The 24210-nt window shown below is 57.0% G+C and overlaps 2 protein-coding genes across 2 annotated transcripts; both read left to right on the top strand.

Annotated features, from left to right (window-relative positions):
- The first annotated feature begins 3676 nt into the window (after window positions 1-3676).
- LOC119245815 (synaptonemal complex protein 3-like) lies at window positions 3677-13961 on the top strand. The gene is made up of 10 exons (XM_037511796.2): window positions 3677-3722; window positions 4284-4449; window positions 5078-5233; window positions 5942-6014; window positions 6217-6251; window positions 8337-8454; window positions 9268-9367; window positions 11200-11298; window positions 13342-13446; window positions 13557-13961. Exons 2-10 carry the CDS (start codon window positions 4320-4322, stop codon window positions 13611-13613), a joined length of 873 nt encoding a protein of 290 aa, XP_037367693.2. The 5' UTR covers window positions 3677-3722; window positions 4284-4319; the 3' UTR covers window positions 13614-13961.
- Window positions 13962-18292: 4331 nt separating this feature from the next.
- On the top strand, window positions 18293-21189 carry LOC119246415 (PWWP domain-containing DNA repair factor 4-like). The gene is made up of 2 exons (XM_054695951.1): window positions 18293-18386; window positions 18992-21189. Exons 1-2 carry the CDS (start codon window positions 18293-18295, stop codon window positions 21187-21189), a joined length of 2292 nt encoding a protein of 763 aa, XP_054551926.1.
- The last annotated feature ends 3021 nt before the right edge of the window (window positions 21190-24210 follow it).

Here is a 24210-nt window from a genome sequence, read left to right on the forward strand (position 1 = left end):
CTTAGCCGGCTGCTGGGGGAGCGGGCCGACGCGCTCGGGAGCTGGGCCGCTAGCAAGCGAGAGAGCGCGCGCCGGCTAGTCGGCCAGCTGGTCCGCCTCTCCACTGCAGTCACGGGCCCCTGGCGCGGCCCCACGGACGGCTGTTGTTGGGGTGACCCCGAGGCGCGGGCAACGGAGAAGGAGGGACGGCGCGGAAGGGAGGGGAGGACGCGGCAGTTCTCTCCCTCCCAGACCCCTCGGCCTCTGCAGGCCCCGCACACCCTCCCTCCGGGGAGCCAGAGGACAGGCGGCAGGCGGGGTGGGGAGCCGGGGGAGCCCGCAGCACAGGCCAGCACACGGGGCTGAGCCCAGAGGCGCGGGGACCCCTGACCTCCGCCCCGCCTCTTCTGGAAGCACGTCTCGGGGGACGAGGCCGGGGTGTCCTCCAGGGGCCCCGCTTCTCTTCAGAGCCACGGTCACCAGAAACCCGCAGGGCGGCGGCGTCCGCGGCTAACGCGCCCCCCCCCCCCCGGCCCGGCCACCAGCGGGTCCCTGCGCTCAGAGGAGGCCCACCCCCTGCCCTCGGCGGTGCCCCCAGGAAGGCGGTCCGCGAGAGCCGCCTTCCTCCTCCAGCCGCGTCGGCTGCCCCGGGTAGCGCAGTCTCCCCGCCTGGCCACACGGCGAGCCGGGGCGTCTTCCCGCCGGGCTCGCCGCCTCTCCCCCGCGGCGCACGCAAGAGCGTCTCCCTCTGAGGCGGTGGGAGCCGGCCAGCGGCCCGGGGCTGCTGTCGTCGACGGAGGGGAACGTGAGCAACGCTTGGGGACCCCCGCTGTAAGGGACTCGGGCCACGATGGCCTCGCAACAGGTGTCGCCTTCGGACACTGACGGGGCTGGCGGGCCGGCGGGCCGGTCCCCTCTGCCGCCCCCGGGAGGAGCCGCTGGCCCCCTTCAGAAAAGGCCCACCTTTTGGCCAACCAAGCTCCTCGGGCCGGCGGGAGTCCCGCGCGCTCGCATACTCACACACACACACACACACACACGCACGCACGCACGCACCCACGCACGCACGCACACGGCGGCAGACACCTACTATTCTCGATGTTTCTACAGTTACTCCATCTCTCCAGTCTGTCAAGATCCCTGTGCAGTGTTTCTGCTGCCAGGGAGAAGGCTTACCCCCGTTGTCGTGGAAACCAGAATGTCATCAAAACGCTCTCCCTGGTGTTAGCTTTCTATGGAAACCAGGAAGCACTAATGCATCCTCAGACGAGCGCGCCGCTCCCCACCTCAGCACCCGCCCCGCCCCGCCCAGGAGGGAGTGAGGCGGCCGCGTGCACACCTCACGTGCCTTGCACTAGGCTGGGCCCAGGCGCTTTGCGCGGAATGTTATGGGGCAGTGAAGGAGGCCAGCTCTGTTCCCCACACACACGCGCGCACACACACACACACACACGCGCGCGCGCGTGTGCAGGCGCGCGCCCCTAGGGGCCAGGTCCTCCCCCGGGGCTCCTTTCCACCGGACGGGTGCCGAGTCGGGCACTCCGCACCGGCTGACCTCCCTCAAGGGCAACCTGGACGCGCCTCACATGCTCTCGGGCCCCGCCGCAGGGGCCCGGACCCTGCGCGGCGCGGCCTGTCCCTGGGCTCTCAGGTGGCCGGGTGCGGGTTGAAAGGCACCCGCTCCGCTTCCCCGTTAGGCCCGACCCAGCCCGGCTCCCTGTGGGCTCAGGAAACCCCAAGGTGTGCCAGTCGGTCTTGGTTCTCGGCAGCAGGAGCGCCCCCCCACGCCCTTTGCTCCTCATTCCTTGCTGCTTTTCCCGTTTGCAGCGTTTCCCGGGCCCCCGCTCCGCGCGTGTCCAAGCGTGCCCGCCGGCCGGGAGGCCAGCAGGTGGAGACGTCGCGCTGCCGGCGCTCTGGCCAGCCGGGCCTCTGACACACACGCAGGTCCAGCCCCAGGGCACAGGGGACGTGCAGGTGCCCAGCTCCCGGGCAGCTCCCTCGGTAGGCCCGCGCCAGGGCCCAGGACTCTGCAGGGGGACGCCGGTTTAGTCCCTTACCGTCAGCAGCGCTCAAAGCGTAACGTTTTGGCCTCACGGGGCTGCATGCGTCGAGCTCAGACGCACGTCTCCTTAGCCACTTGTCTGTCCGTGGGCGGCTGGGGTGATGCCAGGTCTTGGCTCTCGCGACGCACGCTGCTGGGAACACACTTCTTACGCGTGTCTTCACTTTCTCGGGGCCAATCCCTCGCCGGGCTGTGGCTGGGTCACGCGGCGTTTCCAGATCCACGACGTTCAGGAAGCTCCAAACGCTCTCCCCGGGGCTGGACCCAGGCGCCTTGCCTCCACCCGCGCTCGCGCTCAGTGAAGCTCACCCGCCTGCCACCGCACGGGCGCAGCGGAGGCTCCGCTTGCTTCAGGAGCACCTGCCCTTGGTAGCGGGCGTTCGGGTGTCCTGTTGGCAAAAAGGGACAGTGGCGTGTTTGAGAAATAAAACCGCATCAGCGCTTGGCACTTTACACAATGTGTCTCTCGGCAAAGTAGATTTTAAAAATGCGCGCGGAGGATCAGCCACAGCAACTTCAAGTGCAAGGTTTTCGTTCGTTGTGCTAAGGGAGGAGGCTCAGTGTGATCGCGGGCTAAAGCGCTGCGCTCCTGAAGCTTACAGAATGAGCCAGCGGTAGACTGGGAAGGCTTTATGGGCAACTCTGGATGGAGTTGCCTCGGCCTGCTGAGGTGACCCCTTTGCGGTATATGAATTCGTGCAATCAGCACGTCGCGCCCGAAACTATGCTCATGGGCACTTTGCGAACAAAATAGTAAGTTCTTCTCCATGCCTTGACATTTTGTGCATTTTAATTCGGGGGTTACGCTTTTGCCCTCATCACGTGCCCAAGTTCCACTCGCCTTCCACCCAACCGCCCGAGCCAAACCCCTTCTGCCTCCCTGCCCACTGCTCCCTCTGGCAGTCGTTACGTTCTTCCACGGAAGTCAAGATTCGTGGCTCCTGCAGGGGGCCGCTCGGGGTTGGCGTCTATATCCCCCAGCTGAGCGACCCATGCCCTAGCTCTCTTTCACTGACTTGTTGGCCTCAGATAATCACCTCGCGGTCCACCCTTTTTGCCCCAAACGCCACCCCCAGAAGTCTATGCAGATGGCGGGAGCACTCAGCGGGAACCTTGGAGGACATGTCCAGGCGGACTGACTGATTCAACTTTGGCAAATCGAGGAGCACATGCCCAGAGCACTCGGGCGGGCAGCTAGGCCCCGGTCCGGGGTCGGGTGGGTGCACAGGAGCCAGGTGGCCAAGGAGGGGACTTGGCAGCTCTCCCTCACCAGGTGGGGAGGCCTCACCCCTCAGGCCCGTGTCCTTTTGAGATTCCCAGGGGAGGAGGCAGGGAAGCCCCTGCCAGACAGGAGCCCAGACTCCTCCCCCCTCCTTGTCTGTCCCTCTCCGTCCCCTCCCTGCCCCCCTCCTCTTCCTCTGTGCCCCTTCCCTGTCCCTCCCCGCCCCCCCCCCGTTCCCTCAGTGCGCAGGCGCAGGTGCTGTAGGTCCCCCGTGGGGGCGTGGCCAGTCAGAGCCAGCCCCACCCACCCACCCCGCCCCCAAGCTGCGCAGGCGCACCACACCAGCCAATCGGCGCGGCTCCCGCCCGTTTCACCCCAGTCTCGGGCTGAGCTGCCGCAGAGCCTCACGGGAGCTCGGCGGAGTCCCGGGAAGGTCGCGGTGCGGGCCGTGGGCCGGAGGTTTGGACGGAGGGCGGGATGGAGGGAGGGAGGGAGGACGGGCGGAGGGAGGACGGGCGGAGGGAGGGCAGAAGCATGGACGGCCGGAGGAGGGACGGAGGCCGGAGGGAGGCGCGGACCAAGGGCCGCGGAGGCCCTCAGGGGCTGGGGGTGCGCTGGGCGTCTCAGGGGTCACGTGGCCCTGGGCGTCTCCTCAGCCCTGAGGGGGCGGGAGCGGCGCGGGCAACCTCTGGCCTCTGACGCGCGGTCCCTGGACTTCCCGGCCCCGACGCGACGGTTGCAGTCGCGGCCCCGGGACCTGGGAGGGCGGGGGCCTCAGCGCCCATCAGGCCTGCTGCTCCCTGTCCGTTGGCGGCGCGGGAGGCTCCTTGCCGGCAGAGGGCGGGCGCGGCGTCTGAGGCAGGTGCCCCCGCTCAGGCCACGCGGGTGAGGCGCGTGGTCGCCGGCTCTTTCCCGCCCGCTGGGCCCCGGAGCGCGCGGGACGGCGCCGCCTCTGGCCGACGCGCACCCCTGCAGCCTCCGGCCGGCCGCGCTCAGGGCCTGGCCCTTCCCTCGAGGTAGGAAGGAGAGCTGCGAGGACCTGGCCGCCGCCTGCCGATGGCGCCCGCCGGGAGGAAACGCAAGGCGAGATCTAAGAAGCCGCAGGCGCCCCCTGACCCCATGGCCGTCTATGACTTTGAGAGTGACGATCCGGAGGAGCCGAGTGGGCCACAGGCGGTTCAGCCAGGTACTGTCTCGGCACCTTCGCAGCGTCCGTGGTAGGGCGTGTCCCGGGGCCTACTCCTGCGTGCGGATGTGCTTGCACACAGTGAAGTTACCGCGTGTGCATTGGGGGTGGGGGCGAACATGTACATGTGCTTGTGATCTTTGTGCCGTAATCCGGCATCACAGAAGCTGGTATCCCATGGTATCTAGGCTCACAGTGGTGATTTGCTGTGAAATTAACCCAGAATGGGGTGTGAGAATGCCTCCAGGAAGTCACCGGGTCCCTTGTCTAATTTGGGCCCCAGTACAGGTGCAAAGGTCGATTGCCCTTTGGAATGCAGGAACTTTCTTTTGTCTTAACTCTTCACAAGTTGTCCCTAGAGACCTAAGGCTAGGTGGGACCTCTGTCCCAACAGTGGTCAAGACTGTGGCTGAGAGATACACACTGAGTTGACTGGAGTCAGGAGGCAACTCTGCATCCCAAGCCCTAATGTGGAGGGGCGGGGTGGCTGTCCGCCTGTGGTTTTTCTCCTATTGTACATACAGCAAGAGACCAGGAGTCAGGCCCACCTGATCTGTAAATGGAACTCTTACCAGCAGTTCTGTTCAGTAACGACCCTCTTTCTTTAACCCTTGTTTGTGCTCACAAGGTTCAGGAGACCTGTGTGTGCCTAGCACACAGCTGGGGATGGCCTCTGTTGACAAGAAATGCCAGGCAAGATCTGGGAATTCTCAGGCCATGGCAGTCTGTGATTTTGAGAGCGAAGAGGGAAGGGACCTGAGTGAAGCAGAGGCCGAACAGCGAGGTACTGTCTCCTCTCTTGCAGGTAGAGCATATCTGGCAGGAACCATGCCTTTCTGAGCACTCCTTCAGCATCCTCAGAATTGTAAACAGTAAACTCCTTTTGTGTGTATGGCATGTACATGCTCATGTGATATTCATGTCCTAAACTGTGATCACAGAATCTTACTTGTTAGCAGCAAGGCTTACAAAGATGGTTCAGTAATATTAACCAGAAAGGGGTATAAGAATGCCTACATGGGGCCTCCCCTGGTGGCACAGGCAGTTGAGCGCAGCGCTGTGAGGCTGTCCGCAGCCTCTGCAAGCACCAGTTCAATCCTAGCTGGTCAGCCGGCAAGGGTTCCACATGGCATGGCAGACCTCTCCTGTCGCGCCCGCTGCTCCCCTCAGCAGTGTATTTCATCAGTCTGCCTGTTCTGTTCCCCGCTCTGTCTCTGGTGAATCCTCTCACCCTCCCATGAATCTGGCCTGTACCCTGGTTCTTGTATAAATAAATAAATCTTTAAAAAAAAAAAAAAAAGAATGCTTACATGAAAAAGGCCTGGTCCTTGATTAAATTTCATTCATTGAACATAACATGATTCTTCCCACATGTTTCCTTTAAAGTTTTGCTGATAGAAAATCTCAAAAATGCCACAGAATGTTGTTTCTCTATAACTTACCAATATGCCATAATTCATTTAAAATTATTTTTTCATCTCTGTCAATGCAGGAAGCAGTCCAGCAGTTGATGATGACTCATGGGAAGAAGTTCATTCTACAGGGACATTTGCGGAAGATATGCGGTAATGTTTTTAAAGTAATATTTGCTTGTCCAGTATGTGTACTATAAAAAGTTAGCTCAGGTAACTGCTGTTGTTACAAATACTGACATGAATACTTTCTTCCAGAACAAGCATGGTATTGCATATTCTTAATTAAATTTTGAATGTAATTTCTTTGCTATTGCATATTCTTAATTAAATTTTGAATGTAATTTCTTCACAGGAAAGAATTACGGGAGATGTTGGAAAAATTTAAAGGTACGATTTAGAAGCTCTTGTAGTGAAAGAGAATTGTTTTAAACCAAAAATCATGTATGACAGGAAATGGTAATTGTGGATTACAGGTCTGTATTTGACACCTTCTTCAGACACAGGCTTCCCCTAGCATGTAGCGTAGTGCGAGTGCGCCCATTTCCTCGGCGACCCCATCTTCACGGGCACATAAGAGGGGAGTCTGCTCCGAATGGTGAGATGAAAGCGGTGCTTCTGCTTGTGCTGTGTGCCTGCTGGGTCCCAGGGTGCTAGGATGACGTGTTTGAATTACTGCCTTTTCTCTTTGCCACAGAGTTATGTATCAGCTTTTATACGAACATTGCAAGTGTTCTCTTTCTAGTTATGTTCTGTGACTTTCCTATTTTTCCCTTTGGTCCAGAAATTGAAATTGAGGCCTATGAAATGAGTCTGTGTTGTTGTAATTTTTGTTAATAACAGGTACAGTGAGTAGCATTGCAAAGAACACATTCCTAGAAGTTTTTTAGAAAAACAGTATTGGGCCACCCTGTTGGCACAGAGGTTAAAGTCAGCACTATCAAGCTGTCAGCAGCCACTGAGGCATCAGTTCGATACCTGTCCAGGGAGCTGACCACATGGCGCAGCAGACCTCTCCTGTCTCGCCCGCTGCTCCCCTCAGCAGTGTATTTCAGTCAATCCGCCTGTTCGGTTGCCCACTCTGTCTCTGGTGAATTGTCTCTCACACACGCACATTCATACATCCGTACCTCTGGCCTGCACCCCAGTTGTTGATTGTATAAATAAAAATAAAGCTAAAAAAAAAAAAAAAAGAAAAAAGTATGCTAGTGATGAATGCTCAGAACCATAAACATCAAAGTTTAAATTGTCCTGTTAACATGAGCTCATTTACATTAGCTGGTCCATTGGACAAGACTCTTTACACAGACTCAACTCTTTTTTTTAAGATTTATTTATCCATACAAGATCTGGAGTATAGGCCAGAGGTGTGGGGTGGTGGTGAGAGGATTCACCAGAGACAGAGTGGGGAGCAGAACAGGAAGATCTATTGAATTACACTGCTGAGGGGAGTAGCAGATGAGACAGGGGAGGTCTGCCCACCATGTGTGGGTTAGCTCCCTGGCCAGGGACTGAACTCATCCTGCAGTGGCTGATGATAGCTTGATAGTGCTGACTTTAACCCCTGTGCCACCAGGGAGGCCCCCCCATACTCAACTTTTGAGTCCTCTTTATGGATCATTCTTGTGAGCAGATATATCTTGAAAGCTTTCCTCTCTTTGGTGGTGACAAGACGCTTGATTTGTGAGTTGTCTCATGAATTATGATGAGAAATAAACTAGATGTGTAAAATATCTAATAATGTACCTTGTCATGATTGCCAGAAAATAGCTATTGATGGTAGACCCAAAACATGAAATCATATACTTTATAAGGTGTTTCTAGAAGTATTAAACTTCTCATAAATTGCAAAGCTTCTTTTTTAAAGTGATGTTGAAAAATTAACTATGTTTTTTCTAAAAAGTATTTAGAAAGTGTACTTGAATAAGTTAGTTCAGTTCATGAAATTCTCCATGGTCTTTAACTACAATCCTTAGTGACTAAATTTAAGAATAAGTTTCTTATCTTTATAATTATTTATTTTTATCTTGTTTGGAATCTTTTAACATAGAGTAATATTGTTCATTTAACTTATCCATTTCTAACAATAATCCTGCCAAACACATCCTCTGACTTGGAGTATATCTTACATATTTATTAAGAATTAGCCTTTATACTTGTTTTTTGACAGAAATTCAGACTATGTCTTTGAGGCTCATAGTATGCAATTTTGAAAATAGCACTTTTTGCTGTAGCTCTTTTTTAGAGTCTAAGTTAATAAATGGCCTGCAGCTATAAAAATTACAATAAAGAATAGAGCAATGAAAAGATTTTATGGATAAAAGGAGGTGAATAAACTTGATTTTTGACTGGAGGCCTTTTTCTTGGCAATTTTCTTCCCAATACTGCTGAACCATCTTTACCATGTTATCTTACATGAGTGTGAATGTATAATTTTCAACATTAAATTTCAATGGCTATGTATTTCCAATACAGAAGACATTGCAAAGGTTCATCACGAAAAGAGAAAAAGTTTCCAAAGAAACACCGATGCGTCTATTAGAGCAATATACCAGAAAATTGAGCATATTTGGAAAATCCAGGATGAGCAAAGGTAATCTTAATGGATTTTAGAGCCCAAATCTGCATATAATTTCTTAGTATTCATGGATACAAAGTAATTGAGGATAATGCCATTGCCTTCTCTTTTTTTGTAGTCTCTAGAGCAAAATGTATTTGGTTGATATGTCTCTAAGAAGAGTAATTCCTTTAACCTCACACCTTAATTGAGTGGAGATGTATTGTCTAGAAGTCAATTTCAAATTATAATTGAGTTTTCTTGATGTGAAAAAAATTTATATTCATTCTTGGAATATACTAGCAGAATAAAAAATAAATGTCCTGTGATTGTTAGCTGTTATCAGTTATGTGGAGAATTTCAATCTTATATTTAAATGTTCTAAAATTTCTCTATTGGGTTCACTGTGTTTTTGTACAAATCCTTATTGTGCTACAGTGGGGGAAATGTGAAATACTACTGTTTGGCAATCTTCTATTGTAGTGTACATGGTATCCTCATCGAATCGATTGATCCTGTCACAACCTATCTTTTATTCTGCAGAAGAAAATGGAGGGAGAAATCCTTGTGGATAAAATGAATATTCCTGGAAAATTTATGCAACATTAATCCTCCTAGTTTTCAAGGGCGAAGGCCTTTGAGGTGGCTTCTCTCCACGTCTTTTAGGAGTAATCACTCCAGGAATGAGAGGCCACCATCTGCTTCATTTGTTTCCCATCTGAAGGTTTCAGCTGCTGTTTTTCTCTTTTCCCTTTATAGTACAGTTGATGGCAAATCAATATTTTTGGAAGTGTTTACCTTTTCTCTTTGGGAGAGGAATGTGACATGGCTCATTATTGTGTTTTACAGGCAGAAGCTTTTCCAGGAATATTCCCAGCAGTTTCTGACTTTATTTCAGGAGTGGAATATAGATGTGCAGAAAGTCAAGGAAGAAGAAGAAAAACTAGCTGTCGGTATCAGGCTGAGCCACAGTTAATTATTAATTAGTCTGTTGTAACCACATCTTGGTCAGGAAGAGAGCCTGGCCATGTCTTCTACCATAGACCTGAGTCAGGTTCCCGTCCCCAGTGCTGGCTGCGTTGTCACAGGAAGTGCAGTAGCACAGGCACACAGCGCACTCACAGAAGCCCCAGGCTCTGATTCCTTCTCTTGCTTGGGATTCTTGCAGTTCCAAGTGACACAAATTTGCCAAAGTGCCAAAGATGGATTTTTTTATTTTTATTTTTTGGTTTATGCACAGAATACAAGGGGAGCTTAGCTCTAGGTACAGTTGGATGGGACCAGGGAAAGGTTGCTCAGGCAGTGTCTCGTGCACCTCGCAGACCTGTTCCATGAGATCAGCAAGAGAGGGCCTCGTAATCTAGATGCACTACAGTGTAGTCACGCCAGAATACTGAGGCACTGTTTCCTCACAGCTCTGGCAGGAGATTCCTCTGGGGAGTCCCCTCCTCTGGGCACTGACTCACCATGTTTGGGTCATTTGCTCAATCCTTGACCGGTCCTTGCAGTCAGGACACGTTTTACTCTGAATGAACTGGCCCCTGTCATAGTTAGGAGTAAGGTTGGCAGAGGAGGTGTTAACTTTGAGGACAGAGGAGGAGCCTGCAAGTCTTCCCTGAGGCTGGACCAGCACTGGACAAGGGTTGTTGTCAGGCGGCAGCAACGTCACAGCGCTCATGAGCTTAGAGTGCACCGGGCTGTTGTGGCCGAGCAGCTGGAGAGCCGGGCTTTCCGGGCATGGGTTGGTCATGCAGACTGACAGAATGAGACAGGGCCAAGGTGAAAATGCAACAGTTATGATGATTGACCATGGATTTAGCCGGGAAGGAAGAAGGTGAACACATGTAGAGATAAGGGACAATGAAGAGTGTCTGAGTCCTTGTTAGATCCTTACAAAGGACTGAGCTATAGTGTGAGAGGGAGTAAGCTGTAAACACATGGAGGTCCTAGTGGTTGAATGTTGGGGAGACAGTAGCATACACTGGTCAAGATCCTGTGGCTTTGGATATAGCATTTGGGGTCCAACTCTGTTCCATCCATAGCAGGTTATGTGTCTGCTGTGTGTCTGCAGTAGCCATGGGCAGATTATGTAATCTCTGTGCTTCAATGTCCTCATTTGTGAAGGGAGCATGATAAGAGCACTGACCTCACGGTTTGTTTTGAACATAAATATCAGTATTCTAATTTTATTTATAATCTTGCAAAGCAGACCTGACACATAGCTCCCATATAAGTCTGTTGTCATACAAACATTGCAATTGTCGAGATGGCAGGGGATGAAAGAATCTAGGGCTTGAACTTGGAAGTAAACACCTAAACTAGGGGAGATGACAATATTGTTTTTGGAGATGAGGCCAAGAACTCAAAAGTGCATTATTTGAAGGTTCACCTGTACGGATGTTGAATGCCCAAGAACTACTATATGATTTGAATATTGTTAGAAAAGCATGTGCCCTTATTGACTGTTAGTAAGATGAGTGCATAGTTTTCACTTCTAGTAAAAGGATCATTGTACGGGCCATTTGTGGATTTGAAAATAACCTAGAAAGATACTTTGAATATGGATAAGACAGAAAATTTCTTTCTCAAGCCTGATGGCTAGTGTTAGTATGTTTTTCATTTATTGGTGGGGAACACAAATCTTGAAACGTTATCATAAAAGTTAAAATTAAATGTTAAATATACCGATTCCAAGAAAAATCCTTTTAAACTTAGTGTGGCCTTATGCTTTTCCAGCTATGAAATTAAGTGCATTTTATCTCAACTTTTTCTTTCTTGTAGAATTTGATTCAGGAGCAAAAAAATTTTTTTCAACAAACTAGAATGCTTCATCACGAGAGACAGAAAAAATTAAACAGTCTATACGAGGAGTTCTTAAAGGTCGGTTGCACTGGTAACAATGAAGTCTTCTAAAACATAATGTCTGTTTTGAAGTAGAAGCAGGATTATTTCATAACTTATGGGGAAAATATTCTGGTTACCTGCTTTAACCACATGGTTTTAACCATCTTCCCTTCAGAATTATTTTTCCCTCTTTAAACATACAAGCTAACGTGTGTTTATTTCAGAATTTATTAGTTTTGTGATGTTATATAAGACAAGAAGCGGTAAATTGGGAATTTTACCTCGATGTAACGTTGAAGTTAAAATTGATATCTAATTATAATGTTGTATTCAACAAAAGATATTTAGGAGATCAGTGACAACTTTATCATGGAAATTAAGGTCTGTGTTTTGGTTGTAATATCTTTAGTTTCTATTGTATCATCAGTTTATGTAAAATAGAAAGTAGAAATTGAAATGATTGAATATCTCTTTTTTAGAAAATATTGTATGAGTGTTTTATGGTACATTTGCTTTGAGACTATCTCCAGTGACTTCCAATGGCTTTATATATGCAGACTTGGGATCATAAGGCCCTGATGTGTAACAATATGAAAGGCAGAGGAGGGCGCTAAGCTTGTGAACTGAGAATCAGCTGCTGTCCTGTTTGCCTATAAGTTGATTTTCCTCGGTGACATTGTTCTCTTCCTTATACAGATGTGTAATTATTAGGTGGTGATGGAATCCTCATTATACCCCTTCTCTTTTACCATGGGATGTTCTTTTTAATCATCTTGGGCAAATATATGTCAGTGAGTCAAATAAGATGGTTCAAGGAGTGCAGTGAAAGAGTTTTAATAGGAGTATTCTTTAAGGAATGTCAGAGTTTTGTATATTCAGCATAGTTATTTTAAAATTCAAATAGAGACAGTGTTGCTCTGATTCTCCCTGAGAGCCAGTTATTATTTGGCGTGGAGGTTTGATAAAGTCCTAATGAAGATTTCTCCTAAAGGTCCTTTCTAAACATCAGCACTTTCCCATCCCGTCATTTCTGGGCCCTGCAATTCTTCCCTCTGAAATTACGGCCAGACAGTTCTTTCTCTCAGCTCTTGTGCCACTGCCCTAGTCAGGACTTTGTCATTCATTGCTCGTGCTGTTGCATAAACTCTTGCCTGCTCTCTCTCATGCTTTACAGCTCCGCACTGTACTCTTCCAGCCGCGTGCCCGCCCTCCGGAAGACCTGACGCCACCTTCCCACCTTCAGTTCTCAGCTTTGCGGTGTCTGGCATCGAGGCCTCCTTGGCAGTTTCCTACATACATTCTGTGTTTGCTCCCAGCCCTCCAGAGCAGTTGCTGCCTCTGAACTAACCCAGTGTCTCACCTTGCTTTCGTGTTCCTCCCCTGGAACACTTAATTGTCTCTTTCTTCATTGTCTTTCTTTAATCGTCTCTTTCCTTATTGAAATCTTTATTTTTTTGCCAATTGTTATAAAGTTTTTGTGTGAGTTTTTTGTATGTGTTTTTTTTTTTTTTAATTCTCACTGGAATAAGGAAGTGACGGTGCTTTTCTCTATAGCACTTAACAGAGTGCCTTTTATTTAGGACACACTAGATCACTGTTGGTTGGACAAGTAGCAGACATTTAGCACATAAGTTTGTTTCTTGTAACTTAAAATGGTCGCATAGCGGTTTTCATTGTATTTGCTTCATTGGCATCATGTTACATTGATGGTTAGTCACTGTAAGCGTGTTGTTCTTACCTAGTGATTAGAAACTTTTTAGAGAGTTTCAAAATTATGGTAATTCATGCCATGGGCATGTCAGTCTTTTGCTCTTTTTGATCCACCTTGTCCTCACCCGTTCTTTTGAGTGCAGTATATGACACTTCTACCTCTATAATCTGACTCAAATATGGTATTTAAAAATTCCTTAAGTGGGTATTTGATCTTTACATGTTAGTAATATTAACATTCTTTATTTGAAATAAATACCAAGCATCCTTTGGAATGTAGTAACCATCACTTTTAAGATTTAATCGTTCATGTTTAGAACATGAAGTGAAAAGTGATAGTTTGTTACTCAGCTGGACTTCCTGTTTCAGAGCATGGAGGACTTAGACAAGGATCAAGAACATCTCATCATGGATGAAAATGGTGAACTCAGACAAGAAATGGCCGCATTGCAGAACAACATTATGATACAATCTGTAAGTGGTGTGGGTTTTATATTAAGATCTGAGGTGGGGTGTGAGCATTGGGGTAATTTATTTATGAGAATGCACATAGCACTTAACTAATGTTTCCTTTCCTGAAACAGCAAGAGCAAGATATGGCAGTCGTTCGAAACTATCTCCAATCCATGTTGTTCTGGTGATTTTGAAGAAAGAACTTCAACCCAAGTTGTTTGTTATAAGCATAACATTAGCTACACTAAGCCACATTGCAGTGGTTTAAATATTTCTCACTAAAGTCAGTTCATTTTGTTATCATATGTTTGTTGAGTGTAGGACTCCTTTTCCATTAACCACCAAAGGAACCCCAGACAGTTATGTGGGTAGCAGTTAAACCAGAGTTGTATGTGTGTGAAGCTTTCAGTGCTTTAGTGGCAAGAGCAGAAACTGCAAATACGGAGTTTTACATTGTTCTCCCTTTGGAAAAATATTACAAAATAAAAAATCTATTTAATCTGTGCACCCTGTTGTGTTTTCTCAGTAAGGAGCAGCCTTAATTCCAGTAACATAGTCTTCAAAAGAAGAATCTATCCTAGTACCTTGTAGATCATATTGAAAGGCTCCTAAGTTTGCATGGTTGACCAAAACCACAGATTACTTGAAAGAAAACATAGGGGACACTACAAACTCAAAAAAAAAAAAAACAACCAAAAAACAACAACGAACAGACTGGGAAAAAATATTTGCACATCATACATCTGACAAGGGGATAATCTCCAAAATCTGTACTTCTTATACTCTAGTTCATATACAGATTTATAGTTCATTTGTAGTTCTTATGCACCAGCAAGACAAGAAGCAACCCTAGCAGATAATTGGCAAAATACCTAAGTACACACTTCCGTGCAGACATTCAGGTGGCAACAGACATGAAAAATGACTCAAAATTTGTTATAAGAGAAATGCAAATCAAAACCTCAATGAGATACACCTCACCCCTGTGAGAAAGCTCATATAAAACAACAGATTGTGGTGATAAAGAAACTTTATGTGGGTGGGAGTGCAAGTTGGTACAACCTCTTTGGAAACTGGTATGAAGGTTGCTTAAGAAAATAAAATGAAAATTCTGTATAATCCAGTAATGCCTCTACTTGGTATTTATCCTGGAATATGAAAACTATATTACAGAAAAAGATTATTGCAGGCCTGGTACATAGCAGCACCGACCACAAATGCCAAGGCTGGGAACTGTGTAGCCCCCACAGTGTCCTTCAATAGACAAAAGGATACAGACAACGCGGAATATATGCTCGATGTAGCATTACACCACGGAAAAAGCTGAGATGCTGGTGTTTGGGGCAAAAAGGGTGGACCGCGAGGTGATTATCTGAGGCCAACAAGTCAGTGAAAGAGAGCTAGGGCATGGGTCGCTCAGCTGGGGGATATAGACGCCAACCCCGAGCGGCCCCCTGCAGGAGCCACGAATCTTGACTTCCGTGGAAGAACGTAACGACTGCCAGAGGGAGCAGTGGGCAGGGAGGCAGAAGGGGTTTGGCTCGGGCGGTTGGGTGGAAGGCGAGTGGAACTTGGGCACGTGATGAGGGCAAAAGCGTAACCCCCGAATTAAAATGCACAAAATGTCAAGGCATGGAGAAGAACTTACTATTTTGTTCGCAAAGTGCCCATGAGCATAGTTTCGGGCGCGACGTGCTGATTGCACGAATTCATATACCGCAAAGGGGTCACCTCAGCAGGCCGAGGCAACTCCATCCAGAGTTGCCCATAAAGCCTTCCCAGTCTACCGCTGGCTCATTCTGTAAGCTTCAGGAGCGCAGCGCTTTAGCCCGCGATCACACTGAGCCTCCTCCCTTAGCACAACGAACGAAAACCTTGCACTTGAAGTTGCTGTGGCTGATCCTCCGCGCGCATTTTTAAAATCTACTTTGCCGAGAGACACATTGTGTAAAGTGCCAAGCGCTGATGCGGTTTTATTTCTCAAACACGCCACTGTCCCCTTTTTGCCAACAGGACACCCGAACGCCCGCTACCAAGGGCAGGTGCTCCTGAAGCAAGCGGAGCCTCCGCTGCGCCCGTGCGGTGGCAGGCGGGTGAGCTTCACTGAGCGCGAGCGCGGGTGGAGGCAAGGCGCCTGGGTCCAGCCCCGGGAGAGCGTTTGGAGCTTCCTGAACGTCGTGGATCTGGAAACGCCGCGTGACCCAGCCACAGCCCGGCGAGGGATTGGCCCCGAGAAAGTGAAGACACGCGTAAGAAGTGTGTTCCCAGCAGCGTGCGTCGCGAGAGCCAAGACCTGGCATCACCCCAGCCGCCCACGGACAGACAAGTGGCTAAGGAGACGTGCGTCTGAGCTCGACGCATGCAGCCCCGTGAGGCCAAAACGTTACGCTTTGAGCGCTGCTGACGGTAAGGGACTAAACCGGCGTCCCCCTGCAGAGTCCTGGGCCCTGGCGCGGGCCTACCGAGGGAGCTGCCCGGGAGCTGGGCACCTGCACGTCCCCTGTGCCCTGGGGCTGGACCTGCGTGTGTGTCAGAGGCCCGGCTGGCCAGAGCGCCGGCAGCGCGACGTCTCCACCTGCTGGCCTCCCGGCCGGCGGGCACGCTTGGACACGCGCGGAGCGGGGGCCCGGGAAACGCTGCAAACGGGAAAAGCAGCAAGGAATGAGGAGCAAAGGGCGTGGGGGGGCGCTCCTGCTGCCGAGAACCAAGACCGACTGGCACACCTTGGGGTTTCCTGAGCCCACAGGGAGCCGGGCTGGGTCGGGCCTAACGGGGAAGCGGAGCGGGTGCCTTTCAACCCGCACCCGGCCACCTGAGAGCCCAGGGACAGGCCGCGCCGCGCAGGGTCCGGGCCCCTGCGGCGGGGCCCGAGAGCATGTGAGGCGCGTCCAGGTTGCCCTTGAGGGAGGTCAGCCGGTGCGGAGTGCCCGACTCGGCACCCGTCCGGTGGAAAGGAGCCCCGGGGAGGACCTGGCCCCTAGGGGCGCGCGCCTGCACACGCGCGCGCGCGTGTGTGTGTGTGTGTGTGTGCGCGCGTGTGTGTGGGGAACAGAGCTGGCCTCCTTCACTGCCCCATAACATTCCGCGCAAAGCGCCTGGGCCCAGCCTAGTGCAAGGCACGTGAGGTGTGCACGCGGCCGCCTCACTCCCTCCTGGGCGGGGCGGGGCGGGTGCTGAGGTGGGGAGCGGCGCGCTCGTCTGAGGATGCATTAGTGCTTCCTGGTTTCCATAGAAAGCTAACACCAGGGAGAGCGTTTTGATGACATTCTGGTTTCCACGACAACGGGGGTAAGCCTTCTCCCTGGCAGCAGAAACACTGCACAGGGATCTTGACAGACTGGAGAGATGGAGTAACTGTAGAAACATCGAGAATAGTAGGTGTCTGCCGCCGTGTGCGTGCGTGCGTGGGTGCGTGCGTGCGTGCGTGTGTGTGTGTGTGTGTGTGTGAGTATGCGAGCGCGCGGGACTCCCGCCGGCCCGAGGAGCTTGGTTGGCCAAAAGGTGGGCCTTTTCTGAAGGGGGCCAGCGGCTCCTCCCGGGGGCGGCAGAGGGGACCGGCCCGCCGGCCCGCCAGCCCCGTCAGTGTCCGAAGGCGACACCTGTTGCGAGGCCATCGTGGCCCGAGTCCCTTACAGCGGGGGTCCCCAAGCATTGCTCACGTTCCCCTCCGTCGACGACAGCAGCCCCGGGCCGCTGGCCGGCTCCCACCGCCTCAGAGGGAGACGCTCTTGCGTGCGCCGCGGGGGAGAGGCGGCGAGCCCGGCGGGAAGACGCCCCGGCTCGCCGTGTGGCCAGGCGGGGAGACTGCGCTACCCGGGGCAGCCGACGCGGCTGGAGGAGGAAGGCGGCTCTCGCGGACCGCCTTCCTGGGGGCACCGCCGAGGGCAGGGGGTGGGCCTCCTCTGAGCGCAGGGACCCGCTGGTGGCCGGGCCGGGGGGGGGGGGGGCGCGTTAGCCGCGGACGCCGCCGCCCTGCGGGTTTCTGGTGACCGTGGCTCTGAAGAGAAGCGGGGCCCCTGGAGGACACCCCGGCCTCGTCCCCCGAGACGTGCTTCCAGAAGAGGCGGGGCGGAGGTCAGGGGTCCCCGCGCCTCTGGGCTCAGCCCCGTGTGCTGGCCTGTGCTGCGGGCTCCCCCGGCTCCCCACCCCGCCTGCCGCCTGTCCTCTGGCTCCCCGGAGGGAGGGTGTGCGGGGCCTGCAGAGGCCGAGGGGTCTGGGAGGGAGAGAACTGCCGCGTCCTCCCCTCCCTTCCGCGCCGTCCCTCCTTCTCCGTTGCCCGCGCCTCGGGGTCACCCCAACAACAGCCGTCCGTGGGGCCGCGCCAGGGGCCCGTGACTGCAGTGGAGAGGCGGACCAGCTGGCCGACTAGCCGGCGCGCGCTCTCTCGCTTGCTAGCGGCCCAGCTCCCGAGCGCGTCGGCCCGCTCCCCCAGCAGCCGGCTAAGGCGCTGACCGGCTGGGTAGCCGGCTCACAGCTCCCGGACAGGCTCCTAGCAGGTGTTCCGCGGTGCGGCCAGGGAGGCGCGTCTCAGACGCCAGGTGAAACAACACCTTGCCCGCGACACGCTGCATGCGCGTCAGAACAGGTGTCCGGGCAGCGTGGAGAGCCCTGGAACGGGCGGGAGGAGGCAGAGAGGACTCCCACGCGGGGAGGAGGTTGCCGGCCTTGCTGGGCGCGGACGGGGCGCGTTCTGGAGTGGCGGGGGGCGGGGGCAGGAGATGAGAACACGGGCCGCAGATCACTGGCTCAGTAATCTCCCCTCTGCTCTTGGGTTTCCAGATTCTCCTTCGGGGCGCACCGGTGCGGGGTCAGCATTGGCACCCCTGGACCCCGGCGGGGCCCGGACGCTCCAGAAGCGTGGAGCGAGATGAGGGGTGCGCCCGCCAAGCGGTGGCGGGCGGAGAGGCCAGGCATCCGGCTGCCAGAAGCACACGCCCGTCCCAGGAGCCCCGGGCCGTCAGGTGAGGCTCCCCCGGCGCCCGCAGTCCCGCGGGGCCGACATTTGGGGTGGGGCGGTCTGGCTCCCTCTCCTTGCCAGGGCTTTGCAGATGTGGGCGGGGGGAGAAACCTCGCGACCACCACAGGCGGGGACGTGGGCGGTGGCAGCGGCGGCCGTGAGCCGCGCCCGCGAGCCCTGGGAGGCTGAGGCCTGCAGCCCCGGCACGAGCTTCCCGCGCCTCCGCCTCCTCTTCAGGCTCTGGAGCCCGACCCGAGCCGACCGCCGGCACCCCCGGGCCCAGACCCGCTGGCTGCCAGGCTGACGGGATGGCACAGAGCACCCCAGAAGAGAGACGCCGATGCGGTCCCCTAGGTGGAGCCCCCGGGCGCCAGAGGGCACGGGCGGGCGGCGGGGGGGGGGGGGGGGGGGGGGGGGGGCCGTGCAGAGGTGGGAGCCAGCTCTCAAAGGGGCGCCCACGCCCGGCCCCCGAGAACGGGTCTGCCCAGCCTGCTCGGCGCCTCCCCTCGTTGTCTGTCCCCCGCCTCACGATTCCCAGACCCCGACTGTCGTCTCCTCGCACGGGGGGCGGGTCCCTGAGTCTTTCGTCCTGTCCTTTCCTGCCCTCAGAACCGCCCTCCGGTTCTGTCGCTTGGAGACTCGGGGTCCAGCGTCGCCGGAGGAGCCGGGCGGGGAGGACCTGCCGCTCAAGCTGCAGCCCAGCCCGGCGGGCCCGGCCGAGGAGGGCGTCGGCCAGAACGCTGCCTCGGGAGCGCCCCGCGGCCACCGCCGCGGAGGGCCCGGCCCCGCCAGAGCCCAGTCAGGCGACCGCGCAGGCCCAGTATGTCCTGTGCCCCTGGAGAGGCCGCTACTGGCCAGCAAGGGTTTTGTCCGGAGGCGGGGCCGCGGCGCCCAGGAGGAACAGGGCCGCGGCGCCTTCTCTCCAAGTGCAGATCCTGTCGGTGGATGAGAGAATTCGGGCGGACAGCCGCGACGTCCAGATCCTCAGCGCCTCTCAAATGGCTTCCGTCACCAACTTGCTGCTGGCCCAGTGCCAGCAGGGTGTCCCAGCAGGCGAGGACGGGGCCTACTGCGGCGCCCTCGCGGTGGCCCAGGACATCCTGAAGGAGGCGCTGCCCGGGGGTCCGGCGGGAGCCAGGCAGAGCCCGGAGGCCGGGGGGCTGCCTCCGAAGGGACCAGCGCGGCCAGCCCGCAGACAGCCTCGCCAGCGGCCCGGGGACCGGCCGCGGAGGGCAGGGGCCAGGCAAGAGCCCAGGGGGCCGTCGGGGCGGCGTTCTGGCGGCAAGGAGGTCAGGGGCGGAGGCCACAGAGCCCCCCCGGTGCGCAGGAAGGCCGGTCCGGGGCCCAGGGAGGGGCGCACGCGGCCTTCGCAGAGGTCGGGCGTGCGCCCAGGTGTCGCTTCGCTGGCGGGCGCCCGGCCCCGCCCAGGGGCCAGCGGGCAGGGGCACCCCCCGGGAGCTCTGCCCCTGCATCGCACAGCCAAGCAGAAAAGCCCGGGCGGCCTCCAGTGCCCGCGTCCGGGGCGTCTGGCCGCTGCGCCCCCGGCTCTGGAAGAAGAGGCCAAGGCGCCGGCCGGCCCCTCCGGAGGCCCCAGCTCCTCGGAGGACCCCGGGGCCGGGGCCGCCCAGCAGGGCCACGCCGCCGCCTCCTCCCCGGGCACGCCGCCCGGCCCCGCGCCGCGCCGGTCCCTGCGCCTGGCAAACAGAAGGCGGAGGCTGCGAGGCCCAGGGCTGGGCGCCGCTCCCCCGGGACTGCCGCCTCCGGGGGCCTCAGCGGCCGCGCGCCCCACCCGCACCCGCGCCCCGGGCGGCCACGGCCGTGGCCCCCCGCGCCCGGCCTCCCCGCCGCAGCCGCGGCCCATCGAAAGAGGGACCATGGTCTGGTTCAAATTTCAGCACCACCCGTTCTGGCCCGCGGTGGTGCAGAGCGTCGACGAGGCCAAGCAGACGGCCAGGGTGCTCCTGATCCGGGCGGACATGCGCCGCGGCAAGAGCGGCATCCCCGTGCCCCTCCGCAGGCTCCGGCACCTGGAGTGCGGCGAGAAAGACACGCTGGTGCGCAGAGCCAGGAAGGGCTACCCGCTCAGCCTGGACTGGTGCCTCGCGCTGATCGCCCACTACAGGGAGGGGCTGGGCCGCAGGGCCTTCGCGGGCTCCTTCCTGGACTACTACGCGGCCGACGCCAGCTACCCGGTGAGGAGAGCCGTCCAGGAGGGCGAGCTGCGGGTGGACTTCCCCAAGGTGGACTACGCCGACCTGGAGGACTCCGACGACGACGACGACAACGACGGAGCCGCCGCCGCCCCCGGCGCCAAGACGGCCCGCAAGAAGCTGCTGCCCGACCGCATGAAGGCCGCCCGGGACCGGGCCAACCAGAAGCTGGTGGACTTCATCGTGAGGCGCAAGGGGGCCGACCGCCACCTCCTGGACGTCGTCACGGGCAGGAGGCCGTCCCGCTGGCTGGAGTCCTTCCTGAGCTCCACCAGGTACGTCATCTGCGTGGAGACCTACCTGGAGGACGAGGACCAGCTGGACGCCGTGGTCGGGCACCTGCAAGACATCTACCCGCACGTGGACAGGCGGGTGCTGGCCCTGAGGGACGACCGGGTGAGCTTCGTGCTGGAGGTCCTGCTGCCGGAGGCCGTCATCTGCGCCATCGCCGCCCTCGACGGGCTCGACTACAAGGCGGCGGAGGAGAAGTACCTGCGGGGGCCGCCCGTGCGGCGCCGGGAGAAGGAGCTGTTCGACAAGGACATCCTGAAGCAAGTGAGGAAGAGGGCAGCCGCGCGGCCCGAGCTCGCCCAGTGACCCCGCCCGGCCCGGGCCCCGGCCCCCCCCGCCCCCCCCCGCCCCTCCCCGCCAGTCCCATCCTTTCGCGCGGGGAGCGGGCAGCCTGGCACGCATCTGCCCCCCAAGAAGCAGCCGTCGCCCTCAAAGCAAGCCCCTCGGTGCGGCGCTCGTCCGCGGGCCAGCTCCCGCGGGCTCTGTCGGCGTCGAGGCCGCCCGGGGAGCCGCACGGCCGCCCGAGCCCCGCGGGCCGCCTGGCCGTCCCGTCGGGCCGCGGGTGACGGGCCTCGCTGGGCCGGGTCCGCCGTCCTCCCGGCGCGAGGGCCGCGCGTCTCCAGGAGGGCTGCGAGCCCGTGGCCTTGGAGTGTTGGCACCCGTGTCAGAGGCCCCGCCCGAAAATAAACACCAGACGCTTCGCTTCTGGCTGCGCGTGGGTTTGTCTGCCGGGCCTGCAGGAAGGGCCGTCGTCTGCCCTCGGGCTACGAGCCTGACAGGGAGGCCCCCCGCGTGCTGACCCGAGCCCTCCCGCCCCCCAAGCACCCGCGGGGCTGCACCGCGTGCTCCCTGCTCGCCCCCTCCCTCCTCCTCTCTTTGATCGGCCTCCTCCTCCTCCTTCCTCCTCTCCCCCCACTCCTCCTCCTCGCCCCCCGCGTCCTCCTTGGCCCCCACGCCCCCGCTCCCCGGGCAGCTCTGGAGGGCTGGGTTGAGCTCCCGCGGGGCTGAGCCTGTCTTGGCGTCTCCGCATCCCCCTTGCCCCGACGTGGCCGCGGCAGGTCGGGGGCCACATCCTGCACACGCTAGCTCGGGATTTCCCGGGCCGCCCGGTGCCCTTCGCCTCAGCTTGTGCTCAGCACACCCCGCGGTCGCGCGCCTGCGGGCGGGCCTTCTTGGCCTCGGCGCTGCCCTCCCACGGCCAGGTCGGTGTGTTTGGGTGGGGCAGCCCCTGCCCCATCTTCAGCCTCTAGACAGGAAGGGGGTCAATGCCGGTGCTCCCGGAGCCCACAGTGTCCCTGAGGAGAGACAAGGGGATGCTTGGACCCGGTCCCTCTCATTTTTTTTTTATTCCAAAAGGGCAGGTCCATGATGACCGGGCGAGAAGGGTGAAGAATGCCTGCAGAGACCCAGGTGCTCAGCAAGCTCCCCAAGAGGGACAGATTTGTTCAGAAAGACTTTCCTGCAGGGCCCGCGTGGGCAGAAGTGCTGCTACCCCTGCTGCCCTTTTTTAACCTGGGCCACTCTCTGAAGAGAGGCCGCTGTGCTTGTGGCGTGCCTGTCTTTCTGGGTGAGCCGCGGCCAGGCTGGGCTGTGGAGCTGTATGTGTGGCTGTGCGCGCGCCCCCCGAGGTGTCTTCTCGCCTGAGCCCAAGCGGTAGGCGACCCTGAGCTGGCCCTGGGCTGCTTCTTGAACACGGGTCTGCAGATCTGATGTGACGGCCTGCCTGGCCCCGGGCCACCCCCCTCAGCTGAGGGGAAGCCCATGCCTCCAGCCATGAGGCAGATGGGTACACACTCAGTCTGGTCCTGCGGGTTGGCAGTTGTGCCAAGACGGCATACCCGGCATGGATGGGTCTCTACGCTGACACGTAGAGAGGTCTGAGAGAGAAACGTCCCAAGTTCTGAGGCAGGCCCTTCAGATCTTCCCTCGAGGAAGTCAGAGCCCTTGTGCTCCAAACAGTTGCGCTTTGGGCCGTCAGGGCACCTACCTACCTCCAACAGTTGGTTCAACGACCCTGGCCTCTGCCAGCCTCCATGCTGTGCCCTCTCCCCTGCCAAGATGCTCTGCTCTGGGGCTCTGGCCCAGGGGATGTGGCCTGAGTCTGACTGGAGGGAGGCCCTCCTCACACCCGAGCACCACCGTCCTCATTCTCTCCAATGCCATTGCCACCCAGCGCTCTTCCGGGCCACAGGGGCGCTCAGGGCCGCGTCCCTGTCCCACATCCACATACAGCCCTTCACGGAGGAGGGAGGTCTCTCTGACCACACAAGCCTGTTGCTCCCCACTGGCCAGCGCTGAGGCCATGGGGATGCCAACAGCCAGTTACTTTGTACCACGGGGTTGGCACACCCCCTCTGTCCTCATCTCACATGGCACAAGGGCCTGCTGTGGCCTCTGGGTGCCTCCTAGACAGCCCTTTCTTCAGCCGTTGTCCTGAGTGAGCCGCTAGTTCGGAGGCCCCTCATGCTGCTGTGGGCTGCTCCTTTCCCCGACAAGAGTGCCCTGGGTGCGCAGCGCACCTGTCCCTGCACGCTGTCTCAGCCTCTCCCCAGTGTCCGTTCTCAGGAAGGGTGTCTTGCTGACTCATCAGCCACTGCCCAGGTCTGTGCTGCCCACTGTCTGGGGGACGGTAAGTAAGGGGAGGCTCCGAGTCCTGGGCTACACCACAGGGAGGCTACGGCATGGTGGGTCCCGGACCAGGACTGCTGCTCTCGGACCTCAGGCGCGGGGGCCGAGCAGGCGACATCACTGGCGGCAGCCGGGCCGCGTGACCCACTTGCGCCAGTGGCCCGGCGGTCCCCGGGGCGACGCGGAGGGTCCACGTTGCGGTCTCCGGCCCCGCCCAGGGTCCGCACTGCAGAGAGCGGGGCACGCAGGCGCCAGCCCACGTGCCGCGCCACCTGGGACACCTAGCCAGAGCAGGGGACTGGGGCGCCCTGCGCCGCCCCCAACCCTCCTGCTGGACCCTCGTCCAGGTAGGTCCCCCGCCCGGGAGCAGGTGCCGGCTGGACGGGGTGCGCTCAGTCCAGGGGACCCTGCCACAGCACATCCCAGCAGGACTGCGGCCGCCTGGAGGGGAGGGGAGGGGGTGGAGAGGGGAGGGGGGCGGGCGGCGCAGGCTGGGGGGCTGCAGGGCCTGCAGGTGGGGGCAAGGCTGGGCTCAGAGACTCGGCTGTGGGTGCAGGGGCAGCCAGCCGGCAGTGCTGGGCGTGGGACGGTTGCGGGGCGGGGCTGGTGGCGATGAACCCGCTCTTGTCCTCTTGGGATTCACAGGCTGTGCAGACCCCGGCCCTTCTCCGGAGTCCTAGGCTCCCACCCCAACTGTCC

Source organism: Talpa occidentalis, unplaced genomic scaffold (genome assembly GCF_014898055.3).
Source record: "Talpa occidentalis isolate TD23 unplaced genomic scaffold, MPIMG_talOcc4v2.1 talOcc4.15, whole genome shotgun sequence".
NCBI classification, from domain to species: domain Eukaryota; kingdom Metazoa; phylum Chordata; class Mammalia; order Eulipotyphla; family Talpidae; genus Talpa; species Talpa occidentalis.

Excerpts from the sequence above, each read along its gene's own strand:
- LOC119245815 (XM_037511796.2), top strand. The coding sequence starts at position 4,320 with ATGGCGCCCGCCGGGAGGAAACGCAAGGCGAGATCTAAGAAGCCGCAG. Across the intron at positions 5,234-5,941 it reads AGCAGAGGCCGAACAGCGAG|GAAGCAGTCCAGCAGTTGAT; the intron begins GTACTGTCTCCT and ends CTGTCAATGCAG. Across the intron at positions 8,455-9,267 it reads AAAATCCAGGATGAGCAAAG|GCAGAAGCTTTTCCAGGAAT; the intron begins GTAATCTTAATG and ends TGTGTTTTACAG.
- LOC119246415 (XM_054695951.1), top strand. The coding sequence starts at position 18,293 with ATGAGGGGTGCGCCCGCCAAGCGGTGGCGGGCGGAGAGGCCAGGCATC. Across the intron at positions 18,387-18,991 it reads CAGGAGCCCCGGGCCGTCAG|AACCGCCCTCCGGTTCTGTC; the intron begins GTGAGGCTCCCC and ends TCCTGCCCTCAG.